Source organism: Aythya fuligula, chromosome 1, assembly GCF_009819795.1.
Source record: "Aythya fuligula isolate bAytFul2 chromosome 1, bAytFul2.pri, whole genome shotgun sequence".
NCBI lineage: Eukaryota > Metazoa > Chordata > Aves > Anseriformes > Anatidae > Aythya > Aythya fuligula.
The window spans coordinates 13,307,599-13,333,584 of record NC_045559.1 but is presented as its reverse complement, the minus strand read 5'-3'; the positions used below and the strand labels follow the sequence as shown (position 1 = coordinate 13,333,584).

Here is a 25,986-nt window from a genome sequence, read left to right as displayed (position 1 = left end):
TTTGGAAGGCTTCTCCATCCCTACCGTCCCCCTGCCTCCCCACACCACCAATATTTAGGGGGTTCCCCTCTTATATCCCCCAACCCCTCCCGCTCCCTCCCCGCCGACCCGGAAGCGTTCCCGGGCGGGCGCCTCCATGCGCCGGCTGCCGGCAGGCGGCGAGGCCCGGCCCGCAGCGCCCAGCCCCGCTCGCAGCCCCTGGGTGCCGCCGTACTGGGGCAGCAATGCTGCAGGCGGCCCCGGCCGGGCACCTCACGGCGCTCAGCAGGCCGCTGACGGCCGGTAGGTAGCGGCGGCTGGCTCCTGCCCGCCGACCGTGTGCGCGGAGGGGGGTTAGGGAGCGCTCCGGGGGGGCTGCGTGAGGGAGGCGGGCAGCCAAGGGGGCTGGCGGGGGGGGAACGGCCGGGTGCTGGCCCCGGGGCAGTGCCTGAGCAGCGAGTGCCGGCTGCTGAGGGGCAGCGGCCTGCGGACAGGCAGGGTTTGTCGTCCTGGAGGCGCTGGGTGCGGGTCTGCTGCCCCAGCAGGGCGGGACGGGATTTAAGTGCGGCTCAAAGTGTGCTCCCCGACCCCAAAGGCACTCTGAGTGCGGTAAGGGCTCAGGGAGGAACCACCCGAGGCACCTGCGTTCAGCTTCCTCTAATCTTCAACATCATCTGTTCTTTTCAGAGCAAACTAGGTTATCTGCTGATCCTATATCCTATAGCATCGTGCAACATTACACTATAAACGAAAATTCATACATATACTATATAAAATAAAATACCTACGTTCACTTCTTAATGTTAAAACCAAAGCAACTTCACCTTCTGTGGCTTACTTTTCTGTTTTTTGCTTGTAGCATCGGTGCTCTGTCAAGTGGAACCTGTGGGAAGATGGTTTGAGGCGTTTATCAAGAGGAGAAACATAAATGTTTCTGCCTCTTTCCAGGAGCTAGAAGATGAGAAGGAACTTTCTGAAGAGTCAGGGGATGAAGAATTGCAGCTTGAAGAATTTCCTATGTTAAAAACCCTTGATCCAAAGGACTGGAAGGTATTCTGTTGATACAGACAGCGTTAATTGTATTTTCAATGGAAATCTGGCCAAGTTACCAGCCATTCCCAGCTGATGATGAGCTCCTTTCTCATCCTATCCAAACCACTGTGTGTCCATTAGCACTATACCTATTTTTGTGTTTTCCACACATAATTACTTGATACGGGCAAACTCAAGAGCATATCAGGAGCACTCAGAAGGATCTTAACCTGTATTCTGGAGTTACATTAGTGCCTTGCTATTAAGACAGCAATTCAGTTTTCCATTAGTTGAGCTTTTTAGGATTTGATGCTTAAATCCAACATGGACTGAGGTACTGGAATTTACTGTAACAGCTTTTAAAATAATTGGTCCTATGGGTTTTTTCTAATGTTTATTGAGAGGTAATAGAATTCTGCCTCTTGCTTTTAAGAAATGGGGACAAAAAGTGTTGTTCTACATGTGTTGTGGCATTTTAGGTAATGTACATCAGTGTTTATTAGGGCTTTTTTCTTTTTTTCCTCAGAATCAAGACCATTATGCAGTTCTTGGGTTGGGAAATATACGATACAGGGCTACTCAAAAACAAATCAAAGCAGCTCGTAAGTACCTTTCCCTAATAACACTACCTTTCTTTTAGATGTATAGGACTGTTTTCCACATTTAAATGCAAACATATCTCAAACAAGCTTTTTACTATTTTTACAGGCCTAAAAATGCCAGCTTTTTGACTTGTGTTGTTTACCAGCCTTTAAACTCAAATCACAGTTCTGAAATCCACTGGCCTAGAGCTAGTGAACTCAAAAATTTCACTAAGTTCATATCTCAGCTTTCTCATCGTGAGGTTTTTGTTAAAACAAACAAAAAGACCCACAGGCCATAACTGTGTTTTTCTGCATTTTATGGTACTTGCATACCAAGAAACATCATGTCAGGCTTCACAACTTTCATTTATATGAAGCAATGTGACCTAGAGTTGACTTTGCAAGAAGATTTAAGTTGAAGATTCATAAATAGGCTTTATAAAATAAGCTAATGGTTTTGTGAGCTGATAATTGAGAACAGTTACATAAAGAAACTGCACTTGTATGAGTAGAATCACTGTTACTAGATAAACCACAGATAAAGATTAAGTTACTTGCAAATGGTTAGAAGAATGGTTCCTTTGGAGTCGCTTGCCTGAGTTAGGACACTGGACCAGCCTGTCACCCTCTAGCAGTCATGGCAAATTACTGTGTGTGGTTACTGAGCAAAAAATAAAAATGTTTTTTGCTTATAGCTTGGTTGTATTACCTTGTGTTTGGAGCTGGCTAAGATGGCACACTAAGCAAATTACTGAGTTGCACAGGAAATTGTGTTGTCTCTGGTATGTGATCATATGCTGGAGTACTTAGCAGTGCCACTGCGGATCCTGTGTTAATAACCCAGAGAGCAGCAGCTATTCTGTCTATTAGTGGCCTCCCTAATCTTGTTGAGCAAGATCTGGGGCATCTATGTCTCTTTCTGTCTTTCTTTCTCTCTGCAATTTAAGAGTGCTGAGTCAACTCTGATAGCAGCTTCAGTAGATACTCACTAGGTGTTAGTTGTCTCTTAGGATTTACGGCTTACGTAGAGAGAGAATTTGACCACAAAGTCTTGTGTGCATGCTTAGTTGTATCCATGGATATGTGCAGTAGTCTTTACAGGCCGTAGTTTACTTGCAAAATTTCATCTTGGACTGTATTCAGAAGGAAATGAATACAGTTTGTATTTTATCTGGACGACTTTGATTAGAAATCACTAAATTTATGTTTTTTTCTTTATTTTCTAGCTTGATTGCATATGGAATTGTGCAGTCTTGCACAGTTACAGTCCTGAAAACACATTGTGCTTTTTGAAGCTAACTGTGCGTCTGTAGTCACTGAAGTACTTTGCTATGCATAATGTTAGACTAAGTCCTGGAAAATCAGTGCTGCTTCAGCTGATAAAAGTGAAAGTTTCTGAGTTGAGATTGTCTGGTGTCCTAGCAAAGACAAAATAGTTTTAATTCTGGCAAGAGTGTTAAATCAAAGAAAGTTCACTTACTCATATCTATTTTCTTACTGATGGTTTAAAAAATAAAAAAGTACCTAAGCAGAGGGCTGACAACTGGAATTACCATATTATTTTTAGCAAACTACACAGTGTTAGTGATGAAGTTTTTCTAAATGTTATGCTTCTGTTTGATAGATAAATCTATGGTTTTGAAACATCATCCAGACAAGCGAAAAGCTGCAGGGGAGCAAATTGGAGAAGGTGATAATGATTATTTTACGTGCATAACTAAAGGTAAGTAATTGACTTCTTTTATTATATGCTGTCTCAATCTGCTTGATAACCTGAAACGTATTTGTAGTGCTTTATTAGGTTTGCCATTGTCACTACTTTTAAAGAACTGTGCAAAGCCAAAGAAGTTCTCTTCCATTTTTGCAAACTGCTTCAATAAACAGAGATCCCATAAATGTTCCACTCTCTTTGGGTGCAAGCAGTATGGCATCGCAGTTCATTGCCATTTGTCTGCCATACCACTTGGTGATAAAGCAAAATACTTTATGTTCACAAAATGCAAACTCTTGTAGCAGTGAATGCAAGGATGAACCACTAGAGGTTGCCACATACATGCAATAAACTGATATGCTGTAAAATAATTCCTTTAAGACACCAACAGCAATTGGAAAATCTGAATACTAATGCACTTGCTCTGCCAGTAGAGCATCTGTTGATTTGATCCAGGATATCAGTTTTCTCAGCTGCTCACTTTTGCCCACAGATGGCCTAGTGAACTCGATTAAATAACATATCGTTCTTGATTCTAGTGACCTAGAACACTGCTGCTGCGTAATTGCAGACACTTGAGGGGGGTATTCTAGGTGTAACCATGCTTATACATCTAAAACCAGGTATTTTTAAGCAGATTTTTTGAATCAATAAGGTCTGTGGAGGTAGGAGGAAAAATCTCGAAATTTGTGTTCTAAACTTTCTAATTCTGAGTGACTTCTTTTGGTGCTAGTTAAAATGTTAGAAAATCTTATGTTAGACAAGCCAATGATGTTTTCAGCCTTCCTTAGAGTTGTACTAAAACTTTTCAAAAACAAGCGCAGCAGTTGATTGAAGTCATACTTTTTTGAGATCATATCCACAGAGACCAAAGGAATTTTGATTTCTATTTCAATATGAAACAGCAAAAAAAAAATCCTAACATGTTAAAATTAGTGGGGAAACCTGTTTCCCACCTGTTCTAATTATTTACCAACCTTTATTAGAAAGCTAGCTTCAAAAGGAAATTAAGATCTTCCTGCAACTTAGAATTGCAGGGAAATAAAGTTCTGCTGCTGCCTAGTTAGCTCAATGAAGACTTTTTTCCGCAGTTTCAGTCCTGTTGGAAACTGGCAGATGTTTATAATAGCACTTGTAGCTGAATTCAGGAGTGTGCTGTGTGATCTACATGCAAGGAGGAAAATATGTTGCGCAATAACAGCTTACAGTCTTAAGTGTAAGAACAAACAAAAAGGAAAGCATGAAGTGGCATGGAAGATGAGTAATGCTTCCAAGCAGTGCCTTGGAGGAAGGAAATGCAAAGGGGAATCTGGAGCAGGAGAGAGTGTTAACAGAATGGAGAGAAGAAACTTGGAAAGGCGGGAGTGGATAGGTGGGATTCAGAGCTGGATATGGCAAAGGAAGGAGTGGGAGATGCAGTGCTGGAGGAACGGAGTGTGTGGGAGTGGAATTGGAGATCAGTATAGAAGTGGTGTCTCTGAAAGTGGAGGAGGAGCCTGCAGATATGCACAGAATTTCTTGTGTTAGGGAAATGGTAGGAGTACTATTGAAGCTCCTAGCTTGCAACGTAGAGGATAACTGGGGTCATGTAGAATATTGGCAGAGGGAATTGAAGGAAGTCCCTTACCCAGAGGGGAAGAGAAGATTGGCACGCAGCAGCTTATTATTGTTTTTTTACTTTTGTTCCTTTCTCTACTAATGTGCAGTGAGATCAGTTTACAGAACCACAAAGCTCCAAGGTCTCCACCTTACCACCTTCTAGGTGTGACCTTCACAGTGCAGTTCTCTGTCCAGGGAGGCAGTCCATAAATGACTGCAACAAGAATTTGATTTCTTTGAATTCTTATTCTTACTGAAAAATAGTAAGTAATGTAGATCTGACAAAGTCAGTAATTTCACGCTTCCTTGAGGGGGAAAAAAAAAAGTTTACTGAAGTTACAGAGTGTGATTTCCAGGTTATAAGATTTCGGTAATATCATGTTCACCATCTACAGGACTGTACAAGGAGAAGTAGGACAGTGTGTGTGCTCTGGCTGAGAGCTATGTGGTGTTTTATGCTCTTTCAAAGTCTCAGTACAACTTCTTCATGAGCTGCAAAAATTATTATGAATGGACCCTGTTCATGCCAGTCCTGCCTTCATATTAACTCAGGGACTGTTTTTACTCCATGCCTGTCCTAGTAGACTGTTCTGTCAATTTATCTGCAAGGATTTGGTGCAAGATAAAAGCCTGAAGGTGTCAGGCCCCAGCTACCAGTGACTGAACTGAGTTCACTGCTATAGTTTTATTTTAAATATAATATGATTTGTTACATTCTAATAGCAAAATGTGTTGTTTTTCATAGACGTTTTCTTCCTAATTTGTTGAACAGGAATTGCCAGCAATGCTAGTTGAGATTTGATCAAAAGAATAAAATACAAAGCTGTACAGAAGTGATAAATCAAACTCAGATCTGAGAGCACCTCTTCAAACATTCAGAGCCTTTTCTGTTAACATTCCCACTTTGCAGGGAAGACTCATTTTAATCTCATGTTTGATGTCTGGTAACTTTTTACAGCTTATGAAATACTGTCTGACCCTGTGAAACGACGAGCATTTAACAGCATAGATCCTACTTTTGATAACTCTGTTCCTTCCAAAAGTGAAGCAAAAGAAAACTTCTTTGAAGTCTTTTCACCAGTTTTTGATAGAAATGCAAGGTAAGCCATGTCAGACTGCCTTTGCCATGCTGGAGAATCAGCATTTACAAGCCAGTTTTGTGTGTAACATGTGGGACTTTTAAGGGCTGTTGGGAAATGCATTAATTGATGGAAGTTTAATGCAATTAAAATAGAACATTCTCAATTTATTTTTAAAATAATCTGAACTGTCACACTGGAGGCAGTGAGTTTGACCCATGAGATTTAAAAAATCTCTGCTCCATAGTACATATTGTGCTTTTTATACAACACATGGTTTCATCTTAAAATTATTTACTATACCCAGCGTGTGTATGTTACTGACTAAAAATTCCTTTTCTAGGATTTTCTTATGAGGGTGAGACATTAACACATGACAGTAGTTATGTTCACAATTAGGTGGGGCATCCACAACTTCTCTGCCCAGAGACTTAACCATCCCTGGCAGTGTCCAAGGCCAGGCTGGATGGGGCTTTGGGCAACCTGGGCTGGTGGGAGGTGTCCCTGCCCATGGCAGTAGGGTTGGAACTGGGTGGTCCTTAAGGTCCCTTCCAACCTGAGCCATTCTGTGGTTAAAATACAAGGTATATGTAACTGTCAGTATTTGGTGGTTCTCTCTTGTATGGTGTGTGACTTTTTTGTACATGATTCATGCTTGTCAATTAACTTGGTATTAAGGCTGTCACATATAAGTCTACATTCAGCTTATTTCACTTTTTACCTATATGAAAAAGTGTTTTATTGCGTGTCACACTTTCCAACACATTCTGAACAATCCATTGCATATTTTAAGTAGATTTTTTAAAATCTCGTAGTATGTATTCTAGAGATTCAGACCTGGTTCTGTGGTTGTCAGGTGGGTTGTTCCCACCTCTGCTCGGAAAGGGATGTCATGTCATGAAGTATGAAATTCTAGAGCATCTGGAATAATTCCCTCTTTGTAGGAAAGAAATGGAATGGAGGCAAAGCATGCGTTGTTCTCTCGTTCTCTGTTAGAATATGGGGGAAACTTAATATAGCCTACCACAGAGCACATTTTGTTCACTTTTTATAAGTGCCACTACCAACAGAGTGTGCGTGGAGAAATGAGGCCCTGTTAACAGTGTTTACAGATATCTTGTGTTATGTATGCACAAGATACTTTTATGCACACCAAACTTGGGTAGGAGGATTTTGCTTTTCTAGAGGAGCTCCTCCAGAAAGACACAAATGGGAGGATATTTAGAGCAAATGATCCCTTTTCTTCCTCTTTCCTGGTGCCCTTTTGTTTTGTTGGGAGGGAAACTGATTTAGTATTTGGATTCTGTACTTAACACCTGCTGTTTTATGAAGTAAGATTTCATATATATTATTTCTTGAATATATCGATTTATTTTTCAGGTGGTCGAATAAGAAAAACGTTCCTAAACTTGGGGACATGAACTCTTCGTTTGAAGAGGTAGATGCATTCTATTCATTTTGGTAAGTTAGATGATGACCTCAGTCACTATTCACAGTGTGCAAGGTGTGTGGTGTGAAGGGTTTGCAGACCCTTTACTAGGTAGATTGTTGGCTGTGGTCTGTTCTGACTGCGTAATGTCACGGAATTGCCTCACGGCTGTTAAGTCCCTTCCACAAGCTGTGCTGGATTTCTTCTAGGAAATACATCCACACTGTAAATTCACAGTTAAGGCTAGAGTTTTGGGCAGTGCTTGGCCAGAATAGCTGGGAACTGAGAACTGAGCTGCCCCACAGGCTAGGAGTGGAGTTCATTTCACTTAAATTGTGTTTTCAGGGGAGGTGTCTACTATATTTAAGCTCCCCTAGTTAAGGGAGGTCTAGTCCAATAAACTCCGGAGTTTAGAATGGAGTTTGTCTCCATTATTTCTCGCATCCACTAAATATGGCTGTGTATATAAAGATTAAATGAATTTCTAAACTCTGCAGGCTGCATTGTATTGCCACTGCCTATAAGGGGAGATTAGACAACTAGACTGTAAAGCTGGTGGTCCTACAGAGATGTGAATTATTAGTTGCAGTGATATTAACACAGTAGAATCATTGTAGGTGCAGGTATATGTAAATTGTATTATAAATTGTAAATAACGGTGTAATTGCCTAGAAAAATATTTAAGGTAGATTATTTGTAATAGTTTTGCTGTTTTATTTTTTCATTCATTCTTGTTATTTTTATATTTAATTTAGGTATAATTTTGATTCATGGAGAGAATTTTCCTATTTAGATGAAGAAGAAAAAGAAAAAGCTGAATGGTATGTAAATAAAAAGAAATTTGATGTGAGACTGAAAGACTAGTGTCAAGTTGCTAAATCTTGCTATATCAGACTGTAAGGCAGAGGAAGAAGGCAGGCGGCTAACCAAGAGATGGAATTCCACTCTCCAATTTGTTGTTAGTTACAGACTTGTACTGGACTGTGGGCTTCTGGCCTTTTTCCCCCCCTCTTAACTGTGTAATTGAAGTAGTTCAAGAGGCATTTCTAAGGTGCTTTGAAATTGTAAAAACAATATATGTTATAAAGCGTCTCCTGTGTGTTCACTTAAGTTCAGGCTTGTAATTCCAGCAAGCCACAGATGCAGGTTGAACCTAGACCCAGAACAGAGCAGATGAGTAAACAACTATCATTTCCTTCTCCGACTCTGTATTAAGCTATGCTGAGACAAGTGATGCTATCTGGAATATAGAAGGAGTAGTTCTGATGGCTTGATAATAAAAATTGCATATTTCTTGATGTAGTGATAATAGCTGAATTACTTGGACCACACTGCTGTTGGAAAATACATTCTATTTTTTTCTGTGTAAACACAGAACATTTAAATTAAAATAAAGCACTGTATCATTTACTCTAACCTGTCTTTCACAGGATGCAGCCTTTCACTCACTCATCCTGGTATCACCATAGCTTGCATTATATAAACCTCTTCCAAGTTCTAATAGAGACCAATTTTGCAGTGAGGTTCAGTGGTTAGCCAGCTTTGTGTCTAAGAATTGTGCCATCTTTAGGCTCTAGCTAGGCATATGTTTCTCTTACGCCTTTTTCTGCTCTTAAGTATTTGAGCCTCTCTGGACCCAGTATTCTCTTCTCTTATGAAAGTTCTGTGAAGGCACTGTAATCAATTCCTTATGAGTTGTATTTTTGATAAATTAGAGATTAATTTCTAGGCTTCTAATTGGAAGGCTCTAGAATTATTTGCATACCCCTTTTGTGCTTGCTCCTGTCCTCCTTAAACATGTTTAGACAAATAGTACAAAGCATGCTGTACTTAGGAAAGCTATTTGTCCGCTTCCTGCTCTTCTGTTCAGATGGCCATAGTTCTTGTCATCCCTTCTTGCCAAAGGTTATGGTGTTCTGTTCTGACCCTTCAGTCTGTTACTGAGTCCCCTCCTCTGCTATGGGAATTGTTTCCTTTGTTTTGAAGCACACTGTTCTGCAGTTGGTTGTGTGGATGAGGATACAGATGCCACTAAAACTTTGCCTTTTTATTGACAGCACTAACAAGTATTTCCAGATTTCGTTATCTAAGTTTGATCTATTTAACATGAGCTGTATTGTGGCTTGATTTTACCAGAGTCACCGTACTTCATGGAAAGTGTTAATTCCATGCACATACATTCACTTGATGTGACCTATTTGCTGTGAAATCGTGATAATTGGCATTAATTATACTGATGCCCTTTAATTAAACTATATACCAGCATTTCAGTTGTTTTGCTTGAGCTTAACATTACATCAGCAAATGGATTGCATTTTGGAAACAGAGTCCATGATGTGGGCCTGTAATGACAGATGAGATGCTTGTTTTGTCAGGTGTTTTGAAGATTTGTTTGATTGTTTAAATGCTTAGCATTTTGGACATAAGCTTGGGGCTTGGAACTTCACTTTTTGAAGTTTATTTTTGAAGTATTCAGGGAAGACATCTGTATGGGGAAACTCTTTTTAAGTGTTTGTTGCTGAATTCCTAAGTTACTGATGCTGTAGGGTATTAATGCTGAACTAACTACGCTCTCCCTTTTTAGTCGAGATGAAAGGAGATGGATTGAAAAGCAGAACAGGGCTGCCAGAGCACTGAGGAAAAAAGAGGAAATGAACAGAATTAGGACACTTGTCGGTGAGCATACAAACTGTTCTTGTAAAAAGATTTGTTAACTAACAGGGGAAGACACTTGTTTTTCTTTTGTACGTGATGTGTCCTTTCCTGTGCCAGACAACGCATACAGCTGTGATCCCAGGATAAAGAAATTTAAGGAGGAAGAAAAGGCAAAGAAAGAAGCAGAGAAAAAAGCAAAGGTAGAAGCAAAACGAAAAGAACAAGAAGCAAAAGAAAAGGTAAGTTAACTACTTGGTTTATTTGGGCTGGAAATTTCTGGTTCACTCACACCTGATCCACTGCCTCAGCTTCTAGATGTGTCTGAAAACTACTGTTAGAAGTTATGTTGGGATTTATAGATGTGTTGTCTTTGATCCGTGTGTGACAGGCAGTGCAAGGCTAACAGCCTTTTGAGAATTGTGAAAATAAAGAGCACAGATCTGAGTCAAAAACTTTGAAAACTGAGTTTTTTGTTGCATAAACTTTCTGTGGTTGAAAGGCCGTCATTAGCTCCTGTGGCCTACTTCCCTCCTTCATAAAATGGATACAGCTGCTTGTTGTGTGGGTATGGTCTCTGAATGTTTGATTGGTCTGAGACATTTTGAGGTACTATTACATACCTGATTAATATCAAACAGTTTGGAAAATATGTTTCTGGAAACAGTATGAGTAGTGAAAGGTCTGGGAACTGTAGGGTGCTAAAAAGTATCTTCAAAGACAACACCAGAGCACTGTATGGTATCATGGTAACAGTGGTGCAAGAGAAATGCTGGACAACTGCATTTTTCTAAGCTTGTACACCCCCAAGAGGTAGGCACAGGAGATTTCATAACCTTTTATAATCTTCACTGTAGAGGAGGCCAGGATTTACAGACTAGGTCCTCATAGTGAATATCTGAAGTGATGCCAACTGGCATGAGTCACCCCTTCCCTCAAAGTTCTTGTGAAAATGAACATTGGTGTATTGCTATACTTCAAAAACTGGAAACAGCATATCTTAATATTGAATGACTCAATGACTTTATAACAACGTGTCTTTGGACTTTTTGTGTGTTTTTTTTTTCTTTTGACTGCAGCAAAGACAAGCAGAATTAGAAGCAGCACGGTTAGCAAAAGAAAAAGAGGAAGAAGAAGTTAGGCAACAAGCATTAGTAGCAAAAAAGGAAAAAGAGATACAGAAAAAAGCAATCAAGAAAGAAAGGCAAAAACTGAGAACAACATGCAAGGTATTTAAATGTTACTATAGTGAAATACAGGTTACATCAGTGAAATTGTTATGCTTCCTTAGATCAGACCTTATCTCATGCTTGCTTTTATGGTCAGAGATGGGTATGGAAAGTGGGTTTGCTAAATGCTAAAACTAGCTGACCAAATAGGCCCCAGCACAGCAGTGGCTAAAGAATGCTGTCTGTTAAGCTTTTGTCTGAAGGACAGTAAAGTTCAGGAACTTTGTAGAACATGTATTTCTGCTTCCAGAACTGGAATTACTTTTCTGATAATGAGGCAGATTGTGTTAAAATGATGGAGGAGGTGGAAAAGCTTTGTGATCGTCTTGAGCTAGCAAGGTAAGTTTTCTTGCTCCTGATTCCTTCGCGTTTTGATACCCATCTTTCTACTAGCTCTGCATTGTAACTTAATAATTTATTTTTAGTCTGCAATGCTTGAATGAAGCACTTACATCCACAACAAGGGAAGGAGGAAAGGCGGCTGTAGTAAAACAGGTAATTATGCTGAGTGTCAAATCAAATTAACAATAATTTGTTTGTGACATTTTATATGACTGAATCCAAGTAAGATAGAACATAGCTGCTGTGGACTCTGAGTTTTAGGGTCTCTGGGCAGATTTGGTTTCCACTACATTACGCATAGTGCAGTTAATGGCTGGTGAAATAACCAGTGCCAGCTGAGAGAAGTTTATGCATTTTTAATTAGTAAAAGACTCAAATCCCACTGTTTGTATGGTACACAGAAACAGCAGAGGAATTTAGTTTTGCCCAACAATGGGTATCATCTTACCCTGTTCTGTTACAAATGTGAAAAAAACCCTGCCTCTACTCTGCCTGACCTGGGGCTGGATCCACAAAAGGACCTACATGCTGCAGGCTATAGGCGCTGGAAGGGCCAGTGGGTTGGATGCCAAAGTAGAGAAAAAGCAAGACATTTGTGACCAAGATTCACGAAACTCCACAAGGATGTGCCTAAATTTGCCAGCAGGGAAAAGCCTTTTGGAGTAAAAAGGCTGAACACGTCTTGCAGAGAGAGTGAGATGCTTTCTTTCATCCACTTTGGAGTCAGATGTGTGAGTGTTATTTCCTGATGGAGAAGATGATCTGTACCCATCCCAGGGGCAGGTTTACTCATCAGGCAACCGAAGGCTTAAGTTTCAAATGCTTCTGTTCCACAAGTGACTGAATCCAATCTCCCAGTTTCCAGCAGAGTGTTCCAAACACAGGACGTTAATCTCTCTGTTCAAGCTGTTCTACTTTTGCATTAATAAAAACTCTTTTGATATAATTTCCCTTTTGCCAGGAAGATTTTATTGTAAGATAGGGAGAAACCTACTTTGGGCATCCATCCTTCCAGCAGGTTGTAAGAGCATAGCTTTCTGCTGTCACCAAGACTGGATTTAGCATACTCAGAAGTAGATACGTGAATGTCACACTACAATCTCAAGAAGCGATTACAGTTCACAACGACTTATGGTAGATAACTTCTGCTGAATTGCTTGCTAACAAACTACACATAGCCATCTAAGCCTGAGTAAGCACTTAACTGCAACAACCCAAATTTTAGCTATTAGTGCTAGTTTAGCTAACCTATTGAAGAGAATTTCTGCCCTAACCAGGTTTAGGTAGCAATTATGCTGGAAGGTTTCAGAATTACGGTACTCAACAGGGATGTTGGGCTGCCCCCAGTCACCAGTTTAAGCTCTTAATCCTTTTGTGGATCTGCCCCTTGGTGTCAGATGTTGGCCTGGACATTCCAGTAATATGCAGAAGTCTTGCCTTAATCCTGGGAGCATTTGTATAATTTCCTAGTGAATTTATGACAGATTATCCACTACAGTGGAAATCTGGGATGGCCAAATCTACACAGAGGATGGAGGGAGATTATACTGGAGCAGATGAGCTCCATTTCCTTACGTATAACATGAAGAACAGAAACTAAGCAAAATTCAAGGCTCAAAGCAATTGCAGAGAGTGGGGTTTTTGTCATCACGTGGTTCTTTTTCCCTAAATAAAAATGCTCATTTACAACCCTTCAGATAGAAGAAATAAATGAACAAATAAGGCGAGAGAAAGAAGAGGCAGAGGCTCGTATGCGCCAGGCGACAAAGAGTTCAGAGAAGTCAACCACTGGTGGTGGAGGGGGGAGCAAAAACTGGCCAGAAGATGATCTACAGTTGTTAATTAAAGCTGTGAACCTCTTCCCAGCAGGGACTAATTCAAGGTACTTGTTGGTGTTGGTGTTAAAAGCCCTATTAGCAATTTTTAATTAAATAACAAGTGTAATACAGCTTATTTTCAGACCACCTTAAGTATGATGTCAGTATAAGGACTCCTTACATTTCCTTCTTTTCCTTGACTGGACAGCAGTCAAGAGTCCTCATCAAGAACCTGGGCCTAGATACCTGATCCTCTAGGCTGATCAGGTGCAGAGCTTCCCCTCTGTTCTGCAAGAACACACTAAGAATAATTCAGGGGCTAGGTGTGACCCCGTTCTCTCCTGCTGAATCCCCTTTATCTGGTGTTTAGGCACTTTTGAGGGGCAGTGGAAAAACAGGGCTAGTAACAGCTCAGCCTGTTGAAACTTGCTCAGGGGTTGGTATAAATGTGTTCAGCTGTGTACAGTAGCCTGGTTCTATTTGGATGAAGATCAGCTTTACATAATGTGCTGTTTTTTCCCCTTTCTATCCTTGCTTCAGGTGGGAAGTTATTGCCAATTACATGAACTTGCACTCTACTACTGGAATAAAACGAACAGCAAAAGATGTCATCAATAAAGCAAAGAGCCTCCAGAAGCTTGGTATCTTTCTTAGCTTATTTTTGTGTTAAGACAGTCTGCATGCTTCTCTACAGCTCAATTTTCTTTGAGCAGCATTGTTTCTGTTGTGAGAAAATGCCCTATATATCCCAAAAAGAAACGTACTGGTGGAAAATTGGGAGGAGCATTTCTGTGACTCAGTATTTCCAGCCCCATAGCTATCGCATAAGTCCCTACCTCATGAGTGAATCTCAGAAATTCTTTTAACTTCATGCACATGCAGAATTCTAGGCCCTGTTCATTACCTAGGCTCCTTTATACCTGGAGCGGGTGGAACTGTTCTCTGAAGGCATCTGGAATAAAGAGAATTGATGAGTCTATAGAGACGCTTTAAAAAGACAAAGGAGATTCAGCACCAGTCAGACAGCTAAATTAACGTGGCTTACCTCCTTGCACAGTAAACGTAGGCTAGAGAGCTGGGATACTGAGAAAAGACTCTGGAGGCTGTTCTCAAGGAAAATCAAAACACACCGCTATAGAAAAAAGTTTTGAAGTTGTTTCTCCATACGAAACCACATACCTGTATGAGGAGGATCCAGACTCTCCCCTGCATTCCTGCCTGCCTGACACACTGGTAGCCTGAGTAACACAGATCTGTGCCACAGCCCTTCTGTGGGAGTAATCCCTCCTGATCTCACTGAAGCAGCAGATTCAGGCTTAAGTTTGTGTGGAGGATGTAGTCACTTGAGCAGTATAAAGCAACTTAGGAGTTGGAAAACCAGGCACTTTGAGCAAAATACATTGGACCCTGAGAGATTTTTATCTACCAACCTCTTTACCATTTTTTTTATTGTGTTTATTAACTTAAAATCTGCCAATGTTTTTATTACTACATCTGGCTTTAATTTTGTTGCAGTAACTATTCCGTTCAATGTCTGTTCTTAATAGACCCTCATCAAAAAGATGATATCAACAAGAAAGCGTTTGACAAATTTAAAAAGGAACACGGTGTGGTGCCTCAGATGGACAGTGCTGCGCCCTCGGAACGATTTGAAGGTAAAAGTGAAAAGGAAGCTCTTGCACTTGTCTCTGCTGTGCACCTTAGTAAGAAAGTAATCTAGAACTCTAAGCCTTGCCTACAAACTACTAGCAAGTAAACAGGTGATGCAAGCTCAGTTACTGGATTTATTTGATGGTTTCTGGTACATTTAGTGCAAACCAAGGCAGTCAGTGACAATTTGGAGTGCTTCCTGGGGAGCCAACAGGTTTAAGTCAGATGCTGAGATCATTTGTTCCTCAGAAGGTGCTATGTTTTTAGGCAAGGGCAGGCCTGAGGGGCTGCACTTGAGATATAGGATCATCCTACAGCTAAGTGTTGGTCTCCTGTTAAACCCCAGACACCCCCCATCAAACTTTCCAGAGCCTTGCAGCAGGCTGGTTCCTTACTGAAATACTACAGGAAGAACAACATCACTGGTTTCACAGGACAGCAATGATTATCTAACACCTGGCTGACAACAAGTTGTTACCTTCCTGTCTTCCCTGCTGTATTTAAATATCCCAGGTGCCACTTTGGCCAGTCTGTTTCAGTGTTGTTGGTTTTTTTTCTAGGCTTTAGTAATGGATATCCCTTAAATCAAATCAGTGGTATCACAGAGCTGCAAGGACTTAAAATCAATTATAATTTCACAGTATTTTCTTACACTTACCTCAAGGAGTCATTACTAAACGTATTTTTACTGTCACTTTTGATTTTGAAAACAGGATCATCTTTAGATTCATCCCCTTGGACTACAGAAGAACAAAAGCTTTTAGAACAAGCACTGAAGACTTATCCAGTAAATACTGCTGAAAGATGGGAGAAAATAGCAGCAGCTGTCCCAGGCCGCTCAAAAAAGGACTGCATGAAGCGATATAAGGTAAGGCTTTTTTACCTCCTTCTAGGATTGTAATTAGCTCAGGTTTTGTTCGAGTCCATTGCTTTTACTTTTGCCATCCCTCCCCCAAGACAGTATTCTGACAAGCACAAATTAATAGAAGATGGCACTTTATGGAGAATTTTGTTGTTGTTAACCCAGAAAAGCAGTAGGGATTAGGTTTTCTTCAGTGTAAGTACTAAAACTGGAAGCTGGGAGGAAGTCTGTCCCTTGAAATTTGTCTTAAAATTTGACAGCACCTTCTTGGAGATGGTGTGAAGCCCTATCCCTGGCCCCCTTTATGTTCCCTTTTGTACTACTGTGGAAGTAGATGAGCACTGATCTTCGACACCATGTTGGTATTACTTTGTTTCTAGGAGAATTTTTTTTTTATGATATTAAGCTGTCTGGATTCCTCACAGTGTTGAGAGCTAGTACACTAGTTCATCAGGCTGATTACAAATGCTCAAAACCATGGCATTCCTAAGGTATGCATTTTAAATAATTTTTTTTTTCCCTCCATCTCTAGGAACTCGTTGAAATGGTCAAGGCAAAGAAAGCTGCTCAAGAACAAGTGATGAATGCTACTAAAGTCAAGAAATGACTTTTACTGACAATCTTTGTTTTATAATAAAAATGCAAATACTATACACGTTTTCATTCTCTCCTTAATTGTACAGATACACAGGACTATGGTTGGTGTTTGAGTTTTAATCTCAAATGCATTTTTTTGAAGTCAAAAGCAGTGTGGTTTTTTTCTCTTAAAGCTGAAACATACTGGAAGTTCTTGTTCATTACTCACGACGTCAACACATGCCACTGCAGATTTTGTTATACTCTGGAAGTTGTTCAATTGGACCTGGAATTTAAAGAAAGTTGACTATGACACATGCTAGACTGAAAAGAAAGAGGGTGGAGGAGTTACAGGAGGTGAACTTAGACAACATACCCACAGCAGCAACTGCAGGATGCTTATCATAGATGTACTTCTTGCAAACTTCTCTAATAGTCTGGGCATCAATAGTCTGAAAGGGTTAGAGACAGACATATTTTGTTACTAAACCTGTCTTAAAATAAGTATTAAGTCAGTGATCTTCATTTCTTCTGCATAATCCAGAGGAACAGGTGACAGAACAGTTAGAAGGTTTTTCCCTTGGAGACGGTCTAAACTCTACTGTTTCTTCCTGTAACAATGACATTAAATTACTACAGTAAGGGCCTAATCAAAGAATTCCACCAGGAGTGCCACTTACTTCAATCCTTGCTTCAAGTTCTGGAATTGGGATTCTGCGCTTATAACAGAGCATTTGTCTTCCGATGTCTTCACAGATTGGGGTGGAGCCTAAAACGGGAAAACTCACTTCAGTTATCTGCACAGAGTAGCAGGAAGTAAGAATAAAAAATGATCTGGGTCTCACCATCAAGTTGTAGCAGCATATTTGTCTTTAGAAGATTTTTTGCTCGAGCTACTTCATTTTCTGTAACACTTGTGCAAAGTCTCATCCTGAAAAACAGTTTAAATCCAAAAGCATTAAATAATGCTAACCTGTAGCACAAAATGGTTGTGTACCTCTTTACCACAAGCACTGAGTACATCTACCCACGCGCATTTTTTCTACAGCCAGAGCTGGTAAGAGTTCTTGGTATGAAAATAAGCCCTAGGACTCCTAGAAGCAGCATAAGGATAGGGTTTTTCTGGAAGCATACCAATATTCAGTCTAAAAGCAAGTTTTTCCTCTTAGAAGAGCTGCATTTCATTTTAATGTTTTGAGCCACGTGCAGTCCATGCTTGCTAGCTTGAGCATGGCTGTTGGTAAGATACTGGGAGCCAAGCAATTAGAGGTAATTAGCCCAGAAGGCAAGCCGTTACTGCCTGGCTCTTGGGAAGAGATGGGAACTGTATAAATAACATCACACCTCAGAGAGAAGACTCTGCTAGGAGGACAGAGGGATGCAGTAGATAGTTTAACACATTATAGCACAAGAATGGTTCACATCTTCCCTGGTGCTGAACTGCAGCAAACAGTCAGCTAAAATGATATTTTTACCTAAGAGTTGTTTACAGAGGTCTCAGAATGAGAATGAGGTACATGAGAAGTGCTCTGTGTGATTAAAGAAACTCCTCAGTTCCAAGTTTTAACTGCAGCCGCTTCAAGTCAATGGCCTTAAATAACACGTCTGTTTCTAATCACATCTGCTGTTCAAGTCTTAGAAGTGCACCTATGGACATGATTTCATTCATCTAAGGCCTTAAATCTAATTTGAAAATATCTCTAGTCACAGGTTTCAAGATTCCATATAACAGCTCCTTTACTTGACATAATTTCATTTTCCCAGGTACTCACTAGAGCTCTGTATAACACCACCACCTGGTGTGCCACGTGGGCCAGTAACTGTAGAACGGTTAACTAAGTAATGGTATTTAAAGCTAATTGCATTCTCATTATGCTCATTCATTATTCTGAATTACTACTTTCAGTTGTCAAACATGCAGTTCTTGGGTACTGCATGCTGACTTAATCGCATTCTAACGGGTTTAACACATTTTTATAACTCCTGACACTTGTGAGACAAAAAGAAAATCACTGCCTATTTACCTTATAAGAGCAATGTGAGCTGTAGTTAGCAGTAGTAGCACTTATTCTAGGGCAAAAAACAAGCCTAAACCCTAAACTGTTCATTCTAAGTAAGGGTGCCAGAAACTGGCTGCTGGGACTGTGCATCTCAAGTGCCAAAGTTTAAAACTAGATGGATTTATTTTTCCCAGGCAAGCCTAAGCAGAGAAATAGTCTCTTTAAGTAATTAATATTTTTAAAAGTTTATTTGTCCACAGAAAATAGTCTTTTTAGAGAAACCATTGTTTGCTTACCATTCTCTCTGAACAAAGTGCACCATGTCCTGGATAGTTGATGGCTCACAGACCATGTAGAGGCCCCACAGCCCCGTATCAGTGTAGCAGGTGTTGAAGGACTGGAAACTATGACACAAGTTCCCATGGCAGGCAATCTGAGCAAGCTTACTGGATAAGTTCTGCTGAAGCAAGAGAAAACATATTTCATTCATTTTCTGAAAGCTTGCTAGTCTCCCATTTTCATTTCAATGTGACAGAACATGCAGTGGTATCACAGGCTCCAGCAGAAGCTACGTAGTCAAGCATCAGTTCTTCTTCTCAACAATTTCTTCCCTTGCACGTAGTCCAAACAGCTTCCAAATAACAGCCCAGGTCATAAAGCCACTAAGTTTCAGGAAAGGGAAGGTTACTGATACCCCCATGTTCCGATGTCACATCAACGCCCTCAGATATGACTGAGGGGGTCAGTATTGGCAGCACCCCATGCAGACAACCTCGTGAACAGCAGGAAGGAGCTTGCAGGTTCACTCACCACGCCTCCTCCGAAGGAGCGGTCCCAGTTACCTATCAGGGTGTTTGCTACCATGAGGGGGATCGTGTCCGGCTCAGCCCAGCCAGCTGCTTCCACGGCTATCGCCAGGTGCGCCAAGGGCATCTTGTCGTCTCTTATACGGATCTGTGGGAGCACACGAAAGCGGCTGTAGTGCGACCTGCACGCGGTAACGTACACGGCAGCTAAATGTCAGGAGACGGACACTTCCAGCCCAACGCCACAAACATAAAGAGAAATTGATGACAAACAGTAGCAAGGAAAGTTGAGGGCTTTTCAAAATCTGAATACTGCTGGGAATGGAACACAGATGCCTTGGCTCTCTGCCATACTCTTTAAATCAGTGATTCCCAGTAAGAGAAAATGCTCTCACAGTGCAGGGCAAGCACTAAAAGGAAAGCAGCAGCAGGGGTAAGGGAGGTATTCCCTCAGAAACTGGTAAGACAGAGAAAGTGGTGGCAGTGAGGCTTGCCCAAGAAAAGTTGGAAATTCCTGCTTGGAAAGCAGCTACTCCAGTTGCCCTCAGTGTGGGCAAGAAGCCTTGTAATCTGCTAAGTGTGCAGCTGAGAAGCTCTCCTCAGCAGGCAGCGTGCTCGCAGGGGATAAAGGGCCGGCTCAAAAAGTCGTTGAGCTGCTTACCTCGCTGCCCGTGAAGCTGCAAGGTGGCAGGGGTGGCAGCCCTCCTTCCGGAGCAGACGGCAAGTTACCAAAGTGGCATTTGGCAAGGTCAAGTAGCTCATCGTGACAGACCCCTGAACAAAGACGTTTCAGACACTTTGTCATGTTACTCTGTGAACAGTTCACTTAGCTTGCTATGCAGTTTAAAGGCTCAACCAACCAGCAACTTCTGGGTCCCCCCTTTTAATGCCACGCTTTCAGATTTCTCCCAGCACTCCATTATGCAGAGTAAGATCACGATCATACTCCAAATCAAGCTGTTTGCTATCAATTTCAAGCCTCAAAATTATTTCTCCCTCTCTCTGCTTTTCTTGCTTCTCCCCTTTCCATACTGAATTCCTTCTAGGCCCTTCTTTGCATGCCCAGATGGAACAATGACCTTACCCACTTCAAGTTATTGTTTTAAGGATGTTTCTGAAATTTTACTGAGGGAAAAAGGGAACAGAAGTTCAAAGGCTATGAAGGCACAAACTAAACATGCAGGGCTAACAATGAACATCCAGGACGTACTGAACAATGGGCAATTCAGCACGTTGCTCCCTGAAAGTTAAAAGTCTGTGGTTTTAAGTACAGTTTCACATGACCACGGGTGAATATCTCATACTGACCTCCAGCAGCAGCCAGGACTATTCTGGGTCCTTTGTAATGTGTTGTTATGTACTCCACCAAGTCATTGCGGTTTATGGATCTGGAAACAGTCAAGGAAACATCACTGCCATGTCAGTAAAGTTTTTTTACAAGAAGAAATAGAAATACAGAATAATATAGTATCAGAATAATTATAAGTTCTGCCAGCGCACAGATGCAAAAAGCTAAAATAAGGACAGCTTCCTGAACAGGAAACTGGACCTTTATACATTTTTCCTTTCAAAGCTGTTACAGCTTCCTGATAAAGAACAGGAATTACAACTCTGCTCCCTGTTGATCTCACTCAGGTGAGCGATAAGATCCACTAATGATCCCATGCCAATTTTAAACCAGTACGCTTAGTAATCTCCTGGTCTGAATCAGTATAAACAAGGGCTGAAAGAGCAGTGTGAATGCAGTTTTATTTATGGTAAATCCTAACACCTGACTGATAGGAAAAAGAAGCGCTTGCAATTTTGTGTCAGTGCATTTTTAATAAACAGGAGAAAATAATGTCAAATAATGAAGATGTGCAGTAAATACATGAACTTCATCTTAACGCCTGCATAAAGTAGAACTAAAGCAATATGGAAATTCTTAGTTACAACCAGCACAACTTCACCTACCTTTCAGAGTAAAAATTACAACTGAAGTTGTTCCTCACATTTTCAGAGGGATCTTTTAAATATAGAGAAGTTGCCAACAATTAAAGACAACCACAAACTTGCACATACTTGATGTTTTCCGTGGGTCCTAAAATCGTCCTTCCTAGGGCTGTGTTCTGATAGGCTGTAGCATGAAGGTAATCAAAGACAACTTCCTGTAAATTGGTTTCAACCTCTTGCATCTCTCGAAGTATAACTCCTCGCTCACGTTCAATCTCCGCTTCTCCCAGGGTGCTGTTCTGAATTATGTCAGCAAGAATTTCCACAGCTAATTGAAAATAAAGATAGGAATAGAAATTATTTTCAGATTACCAGAAAAATCTGGTTATAAAAGTAAAACTCACCCCAAAGCTCAAGTGACCCAAAATGTACTAGTAAGATTTGCAGCTTGGAATTTTAAAAACTTCTGATTTTATTTTATTTTATTTTTTTAAGGATGCCAAAATGCTACAACTTTACTTTAAAAGACACTTGCTCTGCAGGAAGGGAGAAGTCCAAAAGGCATTTCTGGGTAAGGGAAAAAAATCTAGCTGACAAAAATGTTTCAAGTATCAACTTCACTGTTAGCACAATCCTTTCAAAATCTGCATCCTCACACTCCTATGAAGCTGAAGAAAGCACTTATTGTCCAGGAAAGATGGGACTGTTAGGCTGCAAAAGCATCACTCATATGCGTTGTCAGGAGGTGGATAAGCATTTTTGGTCTTTGCCACTTCTCTAACGAACGAAAGCAGTTACCTCTTGGTAAATCTTTTGAAAAAGCCTTTGCGTAATACACTGTTTGTTCCCTGGATGTATAGGCATTCAGATGAGCTCCCATGTTCTCAATTTCCAGTTCAAGGTCTAACTGAGATCTCTTTTTTGTTCCCTGAAACAAAACAATAAAAAAGTCAGACTAAATCCTTGAATTCACCTACTCATCATTAATACCGCTTGTCTGCAAAAGTCGAAGACAAAAGGAAGAAAGTCTTCTGAAATGGAAACTGGCATGCTGATCTCTCCATGTTGAAAGTCAAATATAAATCCTACTATGCTCCCAAATGAAAATGAAAAGCTGGCAAAAGGTAGACTGTGTGTCTTAAGAATACCACAAGTTAAAAGCAAGTTAAAAATAGAGGTGTGTTACTAATGTATAGTTGTGTACCATCTGCAAGGGACTAGGAATTTCGCTTCATTTTCTATCTGAAACCACGTCTGAGTTGGTTTCCCCTCTCTCCTCATTTTGTAAACTGTATTTAGACAATTCTGACAAAGTTCCATCACTGATCTCTAGCGATAACTAGCTTAGAAATTCATCATAAATTTGTAAGCCAATACTCATACTCACCTTGAAAGCCATATGCTCAAGAAAGTGAGCAGTTCCATTGTTCTTCTCATTTTCATACCTGCTTCCAGCATCAATCCAAAGTCCAACCTCATTAGGGAAAAAAAGAAATCATTTTATCAGCCAATCATGCAGCTTTGCTGTTTTTCCTGTACAAAACAAACTTAGATTTTCAAGACCTACTTTTAAATGACTTTTTCCTTAGGTTAAACCAGGTTTTCAAGGAAAAAAAAATGATCTTCACAAAAAAATTGAATCACAAATCACTTAGGAAGACCTTCATTTCCCATCTTATAACTTAACAATAATTGCAAATAAACATTGATAGAATCCAACTTAGCTCCACAAGGAAACAAACATACATAAAATTATGAAAAAACATTCCCTTTACAAGTTACCTACTGTGCATGTTGAAAGTCCAGAGTCTTCAGAAGCTACTTGCAAGCCATTTTCCAGAGGACTCACCCTAGTCTCAGGAACATTTAAGACTACTTCTGTTGCTGCCTTGGAAACTCTGAACCTGCCTGTTCCCACATGTACAGACTGTAAGAAAAAAACATCAGTCATGTATACACTGTAAGTTATATCCTAGTATGCACTTCCAGAAATGCATTCCTGAACTTAAATGTAAGTTCAGAAATCTATTTTAAAGCATGCATTTTCAAAAATAATTTTTACACAGAGTTATTTGCCAATACTTCATTTGGGAATACGTTAACTGACTTCAGGGAAAAAAAAAATGAAAACAATGAAAATGGAGTAGACTGCATCTCCTTCCCTACAACCAACTGTCCTGACAGAAAACCTGTAGGAACTCGAATATGTCCTTTAGCATCTGAAATCTTTTTGGGTACCTGTTTTCTAATGTGAATCCAATGCAAGGAATTATGTCAAAGACTGCAAACTGGGGTTGTTGTGTCTGGGGAAGAGGAGGCTCAGGGCAGACCTCACTGCTCTCTACAACTACCTGAAAGGAAGGTGTGGGGAGCTGGGGGTCGGCCTCTTCTCACAGGGAACTGGTGACAGGACCAGAGGGAATGGCTTCGAGTTGTGCCAGGGGAGGTTCAGGCTGGCAATGAGGAGCCATTTCTGCTCGGAAAGAGCAGTCAGGCACTGGGACGGGTTGCCCAGGGAGGTGGTGGAGTCACCGTCCCTGGGGGTGTTCAAGGAGAAGTTGGACGTGGTGCCTGGGGACACGGGTTAGTGGCGGCACTGGTGGCAGGGGGTGGTTGGGCCAGGTGATCTCGGGGGCCTTCTCCAACCTTAATGGTTCTGTGATTCAAAACAGTGGCAGCTATGGAGTCAGACCCGTTTGCTCAGGGAAGGGTGGCTTTTGGGGTTGTTTATTTATTTATTTATTGGAGTCTGCAGCAAGCCCTGGGGCTCGGCACCCCTCAGCCCGGCGCTGCCCGGTCCCCATGAGGGGGCAGCCGCCCCCCTCCCGTCTCCCCTCAGCCGGGTGGGGACTACAGCTCCCGCCATGCTCAGCGGCAGCCACACGTACAGCCCCCCCCGCTAGGACTACAACTCCCAGCGTGCACCGCGCCGCCTCCAACACGACCACCACCCCCCCGCCGCCCCCATCGCGGCCTCCCGAGCGGCAGCGCGGGGAGCTACCGAGGCGCTGGGGCCCTCCGCGGATCCCCCCCGTCCCCGCCCCGCCGCCTACCCGGTTCCCCGGGCCGGGCGATGGCAAAAGGCGAGGACGCCAGGGCAGGAAGAGGCGCCGTGCCGCTAAGCGAGCTGTAGACGCCGCCATTTTGTGGGGCGGCCGGGCGCTTCCGGCGGGAGCTGCGCAGGCTCCCTCAGCGCTCCCCTCAGGCAGCGCCGGTGTTCTCGGAGCTGTCACTGACCATGTGTCCACCCTATCGCTGTCCCTTGCCTTGTCCTCAATAAATTAAGAGATGAAAACAATTAAAAGCTGTCTCCTCGTCTCTGTCTGCCCTTTTCCTAGCCCGCGCGGGGGTCCCGGCGGCTGAGGGGGGCAGCCTTGGGGAGTGGGCGAGTTGGTGCTCTCCTCAGGAGTGCTGCTCGCACTGCGATTCGTGTTTTCGGTGGGAAGTGCCAACAAACAGCCTTCAAACTAATAACTCCAGAGCTGGTTAATTGTAAACTGCTACAAAATAGGCCTACGTGACAAACACTCTGCTCTTCTAATGCTACTCCCAGAACAACACAGTTGAGGAAAGTCAGTTTTCTTCCTAGAAGACCGCTGTCAGCTTCACTACATACAAAGCTGTGTGTTTTAATAGTCAGTCTGTGCTCTGCTGTGGGTAGAGCTTTCCACCTGCTGAGGTTTGCTGAGCCTTCTCTTGCCATGTGGGATTCAGTTAGGATAGGCCACTTCAGCATTTCCCATCATTTTCCATTAGACAGAATGAAGCTCAAAAGGGAAATCCAGTTATTTAGATAATAATCTAAAGTCTTGTGTTATGAAGTATTCTGGATGTATGGAATGTACCCAAAAGATCGGACTGCTAGGAATAAGACAGATTCATCTGCACCAGTAAACGTGATGCTCCACCAAGGCCAGCTGGCAGGGAGCAGTCCCGTGTGCTCCGGCTGCTCAGTGCCAGGCATGGCTTGCAGGAGTGGTACCAGAGCCAAAAAAGGTCTGGGAAGTGTTTTAGCCTTGTACTGGTACAGGGAATCTCACTGCAGTGCCAAAGATCATTCCTGGGCATGCTTTGAGTGTGTGAATTAGATAAACATGCAGAGTCATGCAGAAAGCAGCGCTGCGCTGTCAGTCTCCACTTCCTGTTCATTTTTTTTTTTCTTCTGCTGGAGTTAAGTGATTTTTAATGGCTAATCAAATACTCCCTCAAAAATGAGGTGAGAAGAGAGGTGAAATACCACAGAGCGTCTGAGTCCCTCTGTGTTAAATGCAACACAAATGGAAACAAAACGCTATTTCTAAATAAATAAATAAATAAATAAATAAAATCTGTACAACATTCAATGAGGGAAGCACTAGTTTTTGGTACTATTTTCCAAACTCAGGATCTCCCCTTTGCCTCAGATAGCAGCTCAGTAGTTGTGACAACCTCTGCTTCAGTATAGACACTACAGAGCTTTTCTACTGCTGTCTTGCTCTGCTCCGGAAAGAGAGAGAAAGCTGAGCTGTGGGCAGATGACCTGAAGAAACAGAAATGCACCTGAATCTTGGACTCTAGATGTAGTATGAACTTCTCCCCAATTCCTTCAGTGTCTACCTTTTGTGCCTCCTGTGTTTTGCTTTTTAATATGTGCAGCCAGATTCTGAAAGAGCTCGGTGCTTGGGGTTGACAAGTGTTATCAGTCACTCTGTCTCTTGGCCAGGGCTC

The 25,986-nt window shown here is 41.7% G+C and overlaps 2 protein-coding genes across 3 annotated transcripts; one reads left to right on the top strand and one right to left on the bottom strand.

Moving 5' to 3' along the window:
* The first annotated feature begins 140 nt into the window (after positions 1-140).
* DNAJC2 (DnaJ heat shock protein family (Hsp40) member C2) lies at positions 141-16,618 on the top strand. Its single transcript, XM_032191500.1, has 17 exons — positions 141-282; positions 839-1,029; positions 1,538-1,613; positions 3,220-3,318; positions 5,864-6,005; positions 7,365-7,445; positions 8,169-8,234; positions 9,998-10,089; positions 10,186-10,307; positions 11,145-11,294; positions 11,545-11,633; positions 11,720-11,789; positions 13,334-13,518; positions 13,994-14,094; positions 15,001-15,108; positions 15,817-15,971; positions 16,498-16,618. Exons 1-17 carry the CDS (start codon positions 225-227, stop codon positions 16,570-16,572), a joined length of 1,860 nt encoding a protein of 619 aa, XP_032047391.1. The 5' UTR covers positions 141-224; the 3' UTR covers positions 16,573-16,618.
* Positions 16,562-24,432, bottom strand: PMPCB (peptidase, mitochondrial processing subunit beta). Of its 2 annotated transcripts, none has more exons than XM_032191513.1 (13): positions 24,333-24,432; positions 23,066-23,206; positions 22,667-22,753; positions 22,078-22,207; positions 21,409-21,607; positions 20,656-20,735; positions 20,009-20,121; positions 19,352-19,495; positions 18,838-19,001; positions 17,387-17,472; positions 17,222-17,310; positions 16,918-16,993; positions 16,562-16,827 (listed from the first exon to the last, which is right to left on the bottom strand). In XM_032191513.1, the coding sequence occupies exons 1-13, from the start codon at positions 24,420-24,422 to the stop codon at positions 16,775-16,777; spliced, it is 1,452 nt and encodes a 483-aa protein (XP_032047404.1). In that variant the 5' UTR covers positions 24,423-24,432; the 3' UTR covers positions 16,562-16,774. The 2 variants fall into 2 exon arrangements, with proteins under 2 accessions (XP_032047404.1, XP_032047413.1); XM_032191522.1 differs by having other exon boundaries at positions 18,838-18,998.
* Positions 24,433-25,986: the final 1,554 nt, after the last annotated feature.